Source organism: Coccinella septempunctata, chromosome 7 (assembly GCF_907165205.1).
Source record: "Coccinella septempunctata chromosome 7, icCocSept1.1, whole genome shotgun sequence".
Taxonomy (NCBI): Eukaryota; Metazoa; Arthropoda; class Insecta; order Coleoptera; family Coccinellidae; genus Coccinella; species Coccinella septempunctata.
The window spans coordinates 5,920,887-5,936,267 of NC_058195.1; the positions used below are offsets into that span (position 1 = coordinate 5,920,887).

At 35.6% G+C, this 15,381-nt stretch overlaps 2 protein-coding genes across 6 annotated transcripts in view; both read right to left on the minus strand.

Annotated features, from left to right (window-relative positions):
• LOC123318012 (trithorax group protein osa) overlaps positions 1–15,381 on the minus strand; it is a 29,220-nt gene that overhangs the window by 10,670 nt on the left and 3,169 nt on the right. The window contains exons 1-2 of one of the 5 annotated variants that reach the window (XM_044904668.1): positions 14,919–15,030; positions 596–681 (exon numbers count right to left, since the gene is read on the minus strand). The gene's annotated coding sequence lies outside the window, so the exon portion shown is untranslated. Of the gene's footprint in view, positions 1–595; positions 682–4,238; positions 4,359–14,918; positions 15,031–15,381 lie in introns of those variants that run through there. The other 4 variants (XM_044904666.1, XM_044904669.1, XM_044904670.1 and 1 more) reach the window with 4 other exon arrangements.
• On the minus strand, positions 7,918–10,779 carry LOC123318013 (formin-E-like). The gene is made up of 3 exons (XM_044904672.1): positions 9,619–10,779; positions 9,349–9,556; positions 7,918–8,077 (listed from the first exon to the last, which is right to left on the minus strand). The coding sequence occupies exons 1-3, from the start codon at positions 10,610–10,612 to the stop codon at positions 8,017–8,019; spliced, it is 1,263 nt and encodes a 420-aa protein (XP_044760607.1). The 5' UTR covers positions 10,613–10,779; the 3' UTR covers positions 7,918–8,016.

Sequence of the window (15,381 nt, forward strand, 5' to 3'; positions counted from 1 at the left end):
ATTTGAGGGTGTATCGTTAGACAAAGTGATAAAAACCAATTCAAATGAATTCTTTTGTCGTCTCCTAGATCATGATGCTATTAAATCCAAAAGGTTCTCCGGGATAACTAGGACACACAGTGTATTGGAATAAGACGGTTGGAAAAGATTAAGCGAATGAATTTTTCGGATTGAAAATCAGTGCTCCTTGTCTTCTTAAGAGAAAGTTCGGAGAGTATTTCAATGAAGGATTTAATCAATCCATCAAACTCGTGATCTTTCGTCATGCCTTCACACATTCAACTCGATCTACATTTTCTAGAATTGTATACGAAGATTCTTCAGTACCTTCAGGAAATTTTGTTGTGAAAGATAAAATCTTAATTATGCTTCATAATTTCTAGTTCAAACGACTTTTTGACTCCAGCAATTCCTAATTTTTCACAGATTCGTTGGATATTATTTCATATTCATTAAAAACTCGTACGGTACAAACCTAACTCCATCAGCCACTCATGTATTTAGTATTTCACTTCTATCTAATCTATCCATCACTAATAACTTCTATCGCTCTATAAAATGATCATATATCCCTTCTTTGTTTGTTCATACTTACAATATTTATTAACTTCCTTTGGTATGGAGTGTTCCTCTTGTTGGACAGTTTATTTTTGTGGTACTGGGAGCCTGAACTGCAGCTGACTGAAAAAGAAAACCAACGATAATTAAGTAAATCTTGCACTTGCAATATTTCCTCCAAATATAATCATGAATTTTTTCGAATACCCACGTATCTGAGGATATACAATTTTGCAAAATCGTAACTAAGATTAGGTAGGTATATCTTTCGTATTTTTCGAATCCAGTTATGCTTATTTTGATGCAGCATGCATTTCGTCGGAATAAAGAAACACAATTTATGGACGGACATAGAAGAATACATATAGGTGTGCCTTGAACTGAAAAAACATTTTAGTATAGACTCAAATAGAAGCCCCTTTTTTTCCAACAGTTTTTTTAGAAAAACTGTTCTCACAATCGAAATTATTGCAGGATATTCAGATGAGGTTGCTATCTTCAATCCCTAATAATGATGTTAAGGAGTTGCAAAAACTATGCGAAGAACATGGAAAAAGAAAAGTGAGAAAAATAGCTCCAATTCGTCAGTAAAAAACCTACTGTGTTTTGATCTTTATGAACTATTGATTCAGTAGGGCAGTTCTACCTGTGCATAATTAAAAAAAAAAAAGTGGTGAAGCATTACCTTACAGAATTCTTCGACCACAGAACAAAACCAAAAACTACAAAAAACGAACAAACAATGTTCACGTCACGACTGGCTAAATTATCGCTATAATCTGATCTGGTGGTATCTGCAAGAAGTAAAATTCAAGTTCGAAAACGACAAACGCATTTACCATTTGGGATCAACCTAGAAGTACATCATGGTCGCCGTTCGTCGAGAAATCTTGTTTTCTTTTCTATCGGCTTTTATGGTATAGCCAATGTCACCATATTACTGAGAGGACAATTGAATGGTTTTATCTCAAAACAGGCTTTTAATCGGCCTATCGCTGTGTGTCCTCTTCAGGTTCGAAAACAGAAAGAGATCAATGGACTTTTGATTGATTTCGCTAGTGAAAATAAACGAAAGTGGTTTTCCCTAAGAAGAAATGTTTTTATCGACTGTCGTTTTCAAGTTTCTGAACCGCTTATGGTGTTGAATGAAAAACAAGGAGGATTATTACATGGACGTTGTACTTAGGTGATATGGGTGGATGTATTTGAGCTCAGGGTGTCAGCAAAACCAAATCACCAGTAATCTTAATATCATGTAGATGAAGACATTATTGGGAATTGAAAAATGAGGAAGATTCATCGAAGGGTTGAATAGAGAACTTCAATCTGAAAAATCTAGAAGTTAAGCTGAATTCCTCGCTGAATTTCAAAGCCCATTTGGAAAATTTGCGTCTGAAGTTTAGAATTAGGATTTGATATCCTGCATACTAGGATGTATTGATATCTAGTTAGCCTAGACCAATTCCATGCATAAAAAAAATATTGCGTTACCATAGCAACGAACAATAACTCATTAGAAGTGTCAGTGTGAAGTTTGAGGTCAAAAAAGTAAACAAGAGCTACGCAATAAATTAAAAGAAAGAAGATGTCCACCGAAATTGTGAAAATCGAAAAATTGGAGTATCGAGCCATCATCAATACCTGTATTTAAAAGGGTTAAGAGGTAAGCAGATTTACGAAGATATGCTTAATACTCTCAGTGATCAATGTCTTCGTATGCGACCGTGAAAAATTGGACTGCAAGCTTCAAAAGAGGTAAATTTTCCATTGAAGATAATGATCGATCATCAGAAGTCCAGTTTCTGTGTCAGTCCCCAAAAATATCGATGCAGTTCATGACATGATTTTATCAGACCGTCGAGTTGGGTTAAAACGGATATCTGAAGCACTGAATATTTCATACGAACGCGTTCATCATATAGTACCTACACGTCAATTTGGACAGGAGAAAAATTGCTGCACAATGGATCCCCAAATGTTGGAATGTTGACCAAAAACGTGCAAGTGTAGAAGCATCGCGTTCGATCTGTGCTCGATTTGAAAACGATGTAGACTTCTTAAACCGAATTGTTACTATGGATGAGACTTGGGTACATTTCTGCGATCCAGAAACAAAGCAACAATCGATGGAATGGCGACACTCTGGTTCTCCAAGACCTAAGAAGTTTCGTGTACAAAAATCTGCTGGAAAAGTTCTTGCTTCAGTTTTTTGGGATTGCCATGGAGTAATCATGATTGATTTTTTGGATAAGGGTAAAATAATAACCGGAGATTACTATTCGACATTACTGACCACTCTACAGGAAAAAATTAAAGAGCAAATACGCGGAAGCTATCCAAGGGTGTCCTGTTTTTGCAGGACAACGTCCCTGCACACAAATGTCATGTTGCCATGCAAAAAATTCGTGATTTAGGGTTTTCATTACTACAACATCCCCCTTATTCAGATTTGGCTCCATCCGACTATCATCTCTTTCCTCAACTGACAAAAAGTTTGAAAGGTCGTAAATTTTCTTCCAACGAGGAGGATGCTCTTTATCAGAAGAATATATTCAGTTATTTTCTAAAACATCGCAAGAGTAGTTTAATTCATTTTTCATTCACATGCAGCAGAAGACTGCTGTGAAAAATTTGGAGGATTTATAGTATACTTCTTCCTGTTTAACTGCTGTGAGGAGATTCAGTTCAAGTTCAAGAAGCCCCAAGTATCAGCTTCCTTTTGGATAAATAATTTAAAAGAAACCAAAAGTGAAAAACCAAACATAAAGATCAAAACTTCAAAGAATTGGAGTAAAGTGTAAGTTTCTGTTTGAAATTGCCAAATTGGGTAAATATAAATATATCACAAAGTTACTCGTTATATAAACATATCGGTTACACTATTACCAGTGGTATCATCAAATAAACAGTTGTTCTTTAGAGTTTCCGAATTAATTTTAGAAACCAACTGATTCCAGCCACTATCTAATATTTCAAAGAAGAAATTGAGTGTTAAATTCAACGAATTAACGTAACTGTTACATTATTATGGTGGATATTGTCAAATAAATAGGTTGTCTTTCGAGTTTTCGATTTATTTTTAGAAACAGAGTTGTTCGAGCAACCATTTCATATATCAAAGAAGAAATTACAGTCCAACGAATGACTTATTCAGTTATGACGTTACTGGGAAATGGTTTTAAGAACGTTTGAGACGCAAAAATTGACCGCAGTGAATCATCCAATCTTGCCGAGTTTTCCTGAAGCTTTGAGAGCGCACAAATAACGTTTATATGCAGAATGCGGCATTAATTCTAATTTGATACTAATGAATCCTATTTTATTCTGAGAAGTCGCATATTGTTGAGATATTGGACGTTGTTGTTCCGTTGAAACAGTGCGTGGGTTGAGAATGTAGCCTGTGATTGAGTAATGTTCCAGATTTGTGATTACATTTTCATCCAAAATGTTTTTTTTTTAATTTATGGGGGTTTTCAAGTGGATGAATAAACGTATTTCACTGAAGTTTAATCCTAAGTTAGTTTGTCGATTTTATAACGAAAAAAAAATTTGTTTAGAGTCACCCCAAGCTCAGACAAACTCGATAAGGCTTTAAACTATTGAGTATCGACGTCATATTGTTGATCGAAAGCGAAAAGAATCAAGCTGATAAATATAAGCCGGAAGAAAAGTGTACTCACTTGTTGCGCCAATGCCAAACACTTCACTCCAATATGGCGTTTTGCGTCGGGACGCTCGACACTTTCCGGCGTCGCTGACTAAGCGCTGCTAGACGCCGATGGTACCCGATCTATTCAACAACCGTGGCTAAAAATGGATAATCTTGAATCTGGAGATTCTGACTTACGTCACACTGGACCATTTGGAATGGAGAAAGCGAGTGTTCAAAAAGGTCATGTTCACTTGCACTTTCTTGAAAGAAAATATTTTTTATCGAGGGCCCTGGATGTGTGACGCAGCTGAGTTGGCATTTTTTTCTTTTATGCTTTAACTGGCATTATGCACTTGCATACCAGTGGAGGTTCCAGAAGTGATTTGGGTTTTTTTCGAAGGTCAGCTTTCGAGTAGTTTATCCCTCAATAAAAGTAAGCGTAGATGAAAATGTGATACATATTCTGAAAGAGCAACTCTTGTAGTAATAAATCTGAGAATTTCATCCATCTCGGCGCAACCGTTCGGTCTTGACGAATTTTTAACTGAACCCATCTTTTCCAGGATTTTTCGAAGGTCAGCTTTCGAGTCGTTTATCTCTCAATAAAAGTAACCTTAGATGGAAATGTGATACATATTCTGAAAAAGCAACTATTCTAGTATTAAATCTGAAACTTTCATCCATCTCGGCGCAACTGTTCGGTCTTGACGAATTTTTAACTGAAACCATCTTTTCCAGGATTTTTCGAAGGTCAGCTTTCGAGTCGTTTATCTTTCAAAAAAAGTAACCGTACATAGAAATGTGATACATATTCTGAAAGAGCAACTCTCCTAGTAATTATTCTGAGAATTTCATCCATTTCGGTGCAACCGTTCGGTCTTGACGAATTTTTAACTGAACCCATTTTTTTCAGGATTTTTCGAAGGTCAGCTTTCGAGTCGTTTATCTCTCAATAAAAGTAACTGCAGATAAAAATGTGACACATATTCTGAAAGAGCAACACCTCTAGTAATAAATCTGAGAATTTCATCCATTTCGGCGAAACCGTTCGGTCTTAACGAATATTTAACTGAATCCATATTTTTCAGGATTTTTCGAAGGTCAGCTTTCGAGTCGTTTATCTCTCAATAAAAGTAACCCTAGATGGAAATGTGATACATATTCTGAAAGAGCAACTCTTCTAGTAATAAATCTGAGAATTTCATCCATCTCGGTGCAACCGTTCGGTCTTGACGAATATTTAACTGAATCCATCTTTTTCAGGATTTTTCGAAGGTCAGCTTTCGAGTCGTTTATCTCTCAATAAAAGTAACCCTAGATGGAAATGTGATACATATTCTGAAAGAGCAACTATTCTAGTATTAAATCTGAGACTTTCATCCATCTCGGCGCAACAGTTCGGTCTTGACGAATTTTTAACTGAAACCATCTTTTCCAGGATTTTTCGAAGGTCAGCTTTCGAGTCGTTTATCTCTCAATAAAAGTAACCCTAGATGGAAATGTGATACATATTCTGAAAGAGCAACTATTCTAGTATTAAATCTGAGACTTTCATCCATCTCGGCGCAACTGTTCGGTCTTGACGAATTTTTAACTGAAACCATCTTTTCCAGGATTTTTCGAAGGTCAGCTTTCGAGTCGTTTATCTCCCAATAAAAGTAACCTTAGATAGAAATGTGATACATATTCTGAAAGAGCAACTATTCTAGTAATAAATCTGAAAATTTCATCCATTTCGGCGCAACCGTTCGGTCAGTATACTGAGTATCGTCGTTTACCATTTTTTTTTTTTTTAATTTCGCATGAATTGAAACATCTCAGAAGCCTTTGCAAATGTTGTTCTTCCAATAGCGTGAGAAAATTTAAACAATGTAACGTTTGTGTTTTTCCTAGAGGCAATTGAAGGTGAGATGCATTTTCATTGAAGGATTCCGGAAGTAGATGGGTTCAAGTTTGATTATTTATATCTCACTAACATTTTGTACCTCTATAAACATATGATCGGTAATATAATTGTGATTGAGATAGTATTCAACCTTCATATATCCAATTCATTTATTCCGCATGCAAGGATGATTAATTAAATGTGTAGGATTACACATCGAGGAGAACACAAGTGCTCTGATTCCAAAGAAGACTTTTTTTGAATTGTTCCAGTTTGCAGAACATTATTTTGCACCTACTGAAATCAGCAGCTTATAGTTTATATCAAAGCAAGTTACTATTTTTTCAAATACTATTCTGTTCTCTTAATGAAACTCTAGAGATTTATTGAAAAAAATCAAAGGCGTAAAGCTCTAACAAGCAGTCAATACAAAACCGAATTCATATTCACGTCATAAAAATGAACAGTACAGAAGGTTTCAATATATGCTCTCTGATATTCTAATTCCATTTCGTAATACGCATATCTTCCTTAAATATTGCTACATGTTATAGATAACAATAGAGGAAATGAGGACTATATGATTCAATAAGAAACTCAATTCGTATATCGTTTTTCCAAGATACCATGCATCAAAATAGCAAGTGTTGAGTTTTCAGCGTATACTCTGTTTTTATTGAATTTCCAGAGAATCCATTCCTCAGGAATGACCTGTTGAGTCATGTCTGCATCACTCAGTTGCATTTTATGTCATATACGACACTTCCTGTGTAATCCACGAGACCAAAAACCCGTTCAACAACCCATCTTTCACTTGCATATATCAGTACGGTTTCCAAGAATTCATATTCATCTGCTATCAAAGGATAGCTTTCAGAAACTAAGTGAAGATTCCATTTACAAGAGCACAGACATCTATTTGAAATGGGAAACGAATTACGAGTAATAACCTTGCCTAGAACAAGTTGACCAGCTTTAAAAACCGAGGAATATGACTCATGTGTGCGCCTTGTACGATATTGGCGTCATAACTATCAGTAATCCATACACGCTCATTGAGATTCATTATCGACCAACTCCTGACTAAGGCAGACTTTGGGCTCATCGAAATTTCCATAAATCAAATGACTCAGAAAGTCCAGACTTACATAACGATCATCTGGAACTTTCACCCAAATCTTGACGGAAAAAAATAAACATGATATTTGCATGTTATGTGATACGCCAAGGAAGTTGAACCTGTTTGGTTTGAGCCATGGTTTTGATTTATTTCGGAAATGATTTGAAATATGGGATTGTTGTATAAGGTATCAGGAGTTCGAAGGTTAGAAGAAGCTATCGTGTCCCATGCTTCAACACTGTTGGAAACTCATGTTTCTTAATATTATATCATATCGAAACTTGCCATGAAAAACAGTCTGAAGGAACCCTTTTTTGAATGATCACAACTGGAGCTGGAATAGAGCCAGCAGAGCTTTAGTAACTTGAACTTTATCATATGAAATCCAAAAGAATATTCATTGAACACAAGCCCAACAAAACAATGTTCTTTCTTTCTGCAGGGGAGTTTTTCGTCTGTAATAAATTTTTAAATGATGAAGAATAACAGCAGCATAACCTGCTGTCCTGCCTGGAGAGGTATTTTTTCAGAATTCATTGAAGTTTTTAAAGGCATATCTTCAACTTTAAAAAGGAGACCTCTCACTTTATCATTTAACCATGGAAATAAGAACAAGACGTTTTGGTTTGGAGTAGTCTTTAAAAAAAAACATGAAAATTCAATGAGGAGATGGGAAATAAAAGGTAAGCTAAAGATAAAAAATATAACATAATATTTTATTAATAAAAACAATTCAGAGTACATTCACCTATGGCTAAGGTTACAATTTATAATCTAAAATGAAGGAAAATAATTTTATTTCTACTCGTTTTCTGCTTTTGGGTTGCTCCTTCCACTCAGTTTATCCAGGCCTCCTTGTGCACTAAAATCGGAAATAATTCTTCATTTTTCATGTCTGTTTCGCTTATCAATAAATTGATAGCTTTATCAGTGAGTCACATTGTATATGATGAAATTATGGTTCCTATTCCTGGTGAATTCATTGAGAATGAATAAGTTTTCTTTGAATGTAACTTAGTTCATTCAGACCTTCTTTTATTATAGAAAATTTTCAATAGAATATCGATAAACGAAAAAATTTTTTATTCGTTGAAAAAATTATCATTGATGATTCTCATCATCGAAAAATTCCTTGAAAATTCCTGTCATTAAATGAAAGCAAGATATAGAATGATCATTCTATTGAATTGCACACGAATAAAACCAAGGAAAGTTTGTTGACCTGAATTTTGTTTAAATTAAATCCCTCAATCCAATTTTTCAAATATTCCCCGATACATCAACGAAAAATATTATAAACACACAATCCAATTTCAGTTTGATATTTGTACGTGATTCAATTCGGATTTCACGATCTTAGTTCTATTTGTTATCGTTCAATTTAGCGATGATATATTGTTACAAACTTCGTTCGATCAACTTCTCCAGTCGTGTATGTATGAATGTTAACTGTGCAAGAAAAAATAAAGATTCAAGGTTTCCAGCGATATTCCGAGAATTTGATGTATATATCCGCTCAGAATTTATCGAGGGAAAAGATGACTTCAGGAGTAAAATACAGACTTGAACATCAACAAAATCGACTTCAGTTCAAAACTGATCCAATATTGTCAATTCAATTCAAGCACAATGGAATTATTATTAAAGTTTAAAACCTAATGAATTATCGATAAGGATCGAAATTAAGTGGCGAATAGCTGAATAATAGTTATTTAACATGTATTTCAAGGAAAGTACATACCACGAGTCGAATTGATAATAAATACCTATGACTCATCTCTATTTTCAACAGGTTCATTTAGTCCATATAATTATTTACCTGTTAAATACCTACTGTTATCTAATTGGTGTATTTTTATTTGAGAATTAATAAGGAAATTATCATACTACAGGACTCTATTTGGGAGAAATTGGTTCCTAAATCTTCGGGAAATTCAATCCTCATTATGTTCCAGAAAACTCTGGATATAATTTGGTGAAAAAAATAATTTTCGATTCGAGAATCAATCGAAGTCTGGGGAAAAGCGAATGCATGGTTCATGATTAAATTATTACTACTTGGCACAAAGTTTCACCTCAATATTGTAGCTAGTTCTGTCAAAAATAGAGGAAAAATTGATTCCTGATACTCACGCAATGCTATCGATGATTTTCTGAAGTCCATTGTCCTTTTTCACGTGTTGTCTGGGTAGTGTGGATACGTAACTGTTAGCTTTTTCATGGTACGCCCCGTACATGTCAAGCATCGCACCATATGCGAGTTTTCTCACCAGGGGGTTCGTTCTTTCCAACGTGGATGATTTGTGGTTCTTCACACCAGACCTCTGGGTGTGCTCTTGATCTACAATGAAAAGAATAAAGGATGAAATCCAGTAATAGTTGGATTTCCACAATGCCAAATACCTTCTTCGTTGGATGATTTGAACGGTGGACTTCTGTTGCTGGTGGATTCTTGATTAGGCTTTTTTGGTAAGCTGTTCATGCTGGGTGTGAAACCATTTGGCATTGGTGGAGGAGGTGGTGGAATTGAAGAAAATTCCTTGGGTGCATCAACAACGCAAATTTTTTCAATCACCTCATCCCTCTTATCCTCAGTTTCCAAAGCTAACGACGTTTTGAATCTGAGGGCTTCGTTCAGTTGTCCTATCAGTTTTTCTTTGCTGGTTACATCTGCTTGTAATTCGTTGTTTCTTTTTTCGATAACGTGGAAACTCAAGGGATTTTCAGCATCTTCAGTCTTGGTTTTTTGATTGATGAGTACGGGTTTTTCTTGATGTATTCTGATTTCGCTCACTTCATATTTAGGGTTGTTGGAGGAGGGTAACTTGTTGATCTGTAGCTTTGGCGTGATGTTGTCTTCTGATGTTTTGCTACTGCTCGATTCGAGCTTTTGTTTTATGGTTGTGATTTTGGTTTTTTCGGTGTGTCCATTGACTGGGGAGAGTTTAACTTCTTGCTGTTGGGTCCTACCTTCGAACATCTTCTTCCTGGCTTCCACTTGTCCAAGAGCGATGGTTTCTTCACTCTGATCTGGTTGAACGCTGTCCAGTCGTTTGGGGGGCTCATTTATGTTGTTTATTTCGAGGTATATTTCGGTTTTCACTTTCACACTTTGTTTGTGTTCGTTACACGTTTGTCCTAAGACTTTTGACGGGGGTTTCACCGAACTGAACTTCTTGTTTTTGGTTTTTTCCAAGAAGGAGGAGTAAGAATCGCATACTTTGCCGCTGAAGCCGGAGACTTCCGGTGCCATATTCCCTGTACCAGACAAGATGAAGGTTCCATCTTCGTTGGAGTCTGGTTCTTTCTTCCCGTTTCTGTAGGCGCTGACGAAACTCATGTAGTCCTTGTAATCCGGGACCCTGTTCCCGCTGGATCGTCTCGTGAGGGTGGACATTTTCGAGGAGGAATTTCTGCACCCGACTGATGGAATGAGCGCGGGCGAACGTATACTAAATGACTGACTCACGCGGCGCGCTTGGTGGCAAACAAGTCTGGTTGCTTGAGCTCAGACCAGACAACAACAGAGCGACCGATGTAGCAGGTATTTCGTTTGTCTGGTGATGAATGATGTCATTCGGTTTTTACTTTCTCGTTTGCGAGTAGGGAAGAGAGGAGAAAGAATGAGGAAGAAATATCCGGTAAATCGTTAATTAAACGGATTGATTGGGAACGTGATGGTCAAGATTACTCGAGGTTGTCCAATCTTTCGGTGTACCTACAGCATTCAGAAGCCGGTCCTTACCCGAAAACGTGGGGTCAAAAACAGGGTCGTTCCTAGAGGGTATAGGTCACGCAGCTTGAGATTTTGCCGCCCTATGCCTAAGCATATAATGAAGGAAAAGACACAGAGGAGTAAAAACTGCATAATGATTTATTTCCCAAAATACCGATCCTAGAAAAAATCTAATTGCATATTCTTAATCTACGACCTCGAATTAGTCAGTAAAATGACCCTGGTCGATATAGCTAAGTGAATAATGTTTGTTCGGTGGTGGTAGCAGATTCAAAATCCGAAATTTTTTTATTTTTCGAACTCTATCGACCCGTATCATTTTATTGAAAAATTCGAAATCGGAGATTACGAATATGCAATTAGATTTATCCTAGGATCAATATTCAGGCCCGGATCTAGGGGGGGGCAAGCGGGGCGCTTGCCCCGGGCGTCAGCTTAAGGGGGCGCCAAAATCAACCAGAGGTTGAATTTTTTTTTAGTTTCTCGGAAAAAATTAATTTCCTAGAGCTAAAATCGAAACTGTAGAATGGAAACTATGCCAAAAATCTTCAAAATCAATGAGGGATAGATCAATTAATTGTATATGTATTATTCAGTCATCTAGGAATGACCGCCACACTTGGGTGAAATAGGTTAAAAGATGTGATATGTCTACAATGTGTCGCAAGCATTGAGCCAGTAATTTCTTTGCCTGGGGAATTACCCGACTTCATCCGGAACTAAGGGCCAAAATTTCCGATTTTTTATGGACCATAAATTAAAAACTAATCCTTTCAGCAAAATTCTGTTCGCATATTCATAATCTAATCCCTCGATTTAGTAAATACAACAATATTGGTGGAAATCGTAGAGATCGAAAATTTTTCAAATTTTTCATACTGTATGGATTTTTTGAAAAATATTTTTGGTCTCCGATCAAAACCAAATTCGTACTGTACACTAATAAGAGGGCGTAGAACACGAATATGCAAACAGATATTTTTTTAAAATTAAGTTTTCATGTTATGGTCGATAGAAAATCGGAAATTTTGGACCTTCGCGGAAAAAATTATAAAATCTAAACTGTTAGCGGTAGATGAATGAAGTGTGGTTTGTTTCTATTCGCAAAGAACCAATCTATCACAAAAAATCAGCATATGACTAGTGCTTTTTGTCTGGCTGCTACACCTTCTCAAAGTTGACCAATTTCTTCGAAATTTTGCACTTAAAGTGATTTATTTCTCAAAATACTGATCCTACAAAAAATCAAATGGCATATTCGTGTTCTACGACCTCGAATTAATAAATAAAATGGCCCGAGTCGATATATGGGGGTTCAGAACTGAAGTGAACCAAGTCCATTCAGCCTAATTTTGAGATGAATGGCTTAGAAGTTGTTTATCATCATTAATTCAAAAGCGACTTCTTCATTTATTATTATTCTTATGTAAGCAGTTGCTTACATTTTAACCTTTTAAAATCTAAAGAAGTCACTTTTGAATTAATGGGTGATAAACAACTTCTAAGCCATTAATCTCAAAACTAGGTTGAATGGACTTGGTTCACTTCAGCTCTGAACCCCTCATATGTCGCTGAAAAAATTAATTTTCGTTCGGAATAATTTCGTTCGTAAAGCACGGGTAAATACGATAGGTGAGCGAGGGTTGCAAACGACATTCTTGTAAAAACAAAATTTTTCTAACGATTTCAACCCGACTCATTTTTTCTAGTAATTCGTGGTCGAAGATTACGACTAAGCAATTAGATTTTTCCTATAGGATGAGTACTTCGGGAAAAAAATAACTTTTAATGGAACAATGGGAAAAAAATAAGAGTTATTTTTTTCCTAAAGTACTCATTTTAAGAAAAATCTGATTGCATATTCGTAATCAACGACCTCAAATTAGTGAAAAAAATATGTCGGGTTGAAATCGCAATGACGAATATGCAATTATATGTTTCCTAAGAACCTTAGAGGAGAGGGAGGGGCGCCATCATGAATTTTTGCCCCGGTCAGAAAAAATCGTAGATCCGGGCCTGTCAATATTTCAGGAAATAAATCACTTTTAGTGAAAAAATTTGAAAAACTTGGTCAAATTTGTGAAGGCGTAGCAGCCTGAAAAAAGACACAGGACGTAAGCTGATTTTTTTGGAGATAGATTGATCCTTTACGAATGGAAAACCCAACTTTCATCTACCTGCCGCGAGCAGTTTAGATTTTATGATTTTTTCTGGAGGTTCAAAATTTCGAACATTCCATCGACCATAACTTGAAAACTAATCCTTTCAGCGAAATTCTGTTTGCATATTCGTGATCTACGCCCTCGATTTAGTAAGCACTCCAGTTTTGGTGGAAATTGGGAAGATCGAAAATTTTTCAAATTTTCCATGTATTTTCCAAAATATGTATGGAAAAATTGCAATTTTTTTGAAAAATATTTTTGGTCTCCAATAAGAACCAAATTTATACTGTCGACTAATCTGAGGGCGAAGATAACGAATATGCCAACAGATATTTTTTTAAAAATTTATTTTTCAAGTTATGCTCGATGAAAATTCGAAAAATTTGGACCTTCGCGGAAAAAATCATAAAATCTAAACTGTTCGAAGTAGATGAATGAGAATTGGTAATTTATATTTGCAAAGGATTCATTTATCATCAAAAAATCAGCAAAGGTCTTGTTCTGTTTTTCTGGCTGCTACAGCTCCTCAAAGTGGACCAATTTTTTCGACATTTTCCACTAAAAGTGATTTATTTCTTAAAATACCAATCCTACAAAAAATCTAATTACATACTCGTAATCTACGGCCTCGGATTAGTCAGTAAAATGACCCGAGTCAATATAGCTAGGTGAATAATTTTTTGTTCAGTGGTGGAGCTCGGGTAAGAAGGATTATTTAAAATCCGAAATTTTTTCATTTTTCGAACTCTATCGACCCGTATCCTTTTTTTTGAAAAATTCGGGTTCGGAGATTACGAATATGCAATTAGATTTATCCTAGGATCAATATTTCAGGAAATAAATCACTTTTAGTGAAAAATTTTGAAAAACTTTGTCAAATTTATGGAGGCGTAGCAACCAGAAAAGAGGCACTGGACGTATGCTGTTTTTCTTGAGGATAGATTGATCCTTTGCGAATAGAAAACCCAACTTTCATCCACCTGCCGCGAGCAGTTTAGATTTTATGATTTTTTCTGCGAAGGTCCAAAATTTTGAATTTTCCATCGACCATAACTTGAAAACTAATCCTTTCAGCGAAATTCTGTTTGCATATTCGTGATCTACGCCCTCGATTTAGTAAACGCTCAGTTTTGGTGGAAATTGGGAAAATCGAAAATTTTTCAAATTTTACATATGTATGGAAAAATTGCAATTTTTTTGAAAAATATTTTTGGTCTCCGATCGAAACCGAATTTATACTGTCGACTAATCCGAGGGCGAAGAAAACGAATATGCAAACAGATATTTTTAAAAAAATTTATTTTTCAAGTTATAGTCGATGAAAAATTGGAAAATTTGGACCTTCGCGGAAAAAATCATAAAATCTAAACTGTTCGAGGTAGATGAATGAGAATTAGTAATTTATATTTGCAAAGGATCCATCTATCATCAAAAAATCAGCATATGTCTTATTCTTTTTTTCTGGCTGCTACAGCTACTCAAAGTTGACCAATTTTTTCGAAATTTTCCACCAGAAGTGATTCATATTCATTCATTGAAACCTTCATATTAAATAACAGAAAAAGTTTAGTATTCTAGTATTCATTACCTCTACGCTCTCATTTAGATATCATCATTGAGTATGGGGGGTTAAAATAGTCAATGGTAGCCTTCCTTTTCGAAAAAATGTCTATTGAAACAATAATAACTACAACTCCATCTATCGAACACTCTAACAATTTTACATTTGTCGTATTAGATGGAGCAGTAGAAACCTGAATTCAAATTTCAAAATGATCAAAGAAAGACGATCGAAAATTACTTACTTTCTTAACAGGAAACGAACTAGAAAATCAGCCAGAGTAAAACAAGTTGAACAACACTAATAATCCGATCTCTCACCGATAACACAACATTGCTCGTTTGAGGCCATTGCCTATGCCAATTTTCGCGTGAAACTCTATTTTGATTCTAAACGTTACTATTTTCGTACTGGGATAGGAAGTAACGAACATGAATGACCTTATTACAATTAGAAAAGTTCAAGACGAGACGATGTGCACGATTTTTTTTTCAATTTTAAAAATAATCCGATTCATCGCATCAAATGAATGCAGTGGGTATTTAGTATTTACTATAAAAAGCCTTAAATCGGTGGCTTTCAAAATTAACAGCGTCGCAATGTCTTGTCTTGGCAACGCGTGAAATAACGGACCGGCCAATTTTACGTCAAATATATTTTATATTTCAAGGCAACATGGGAACATGTAGGAGAAGAACAAAATATAT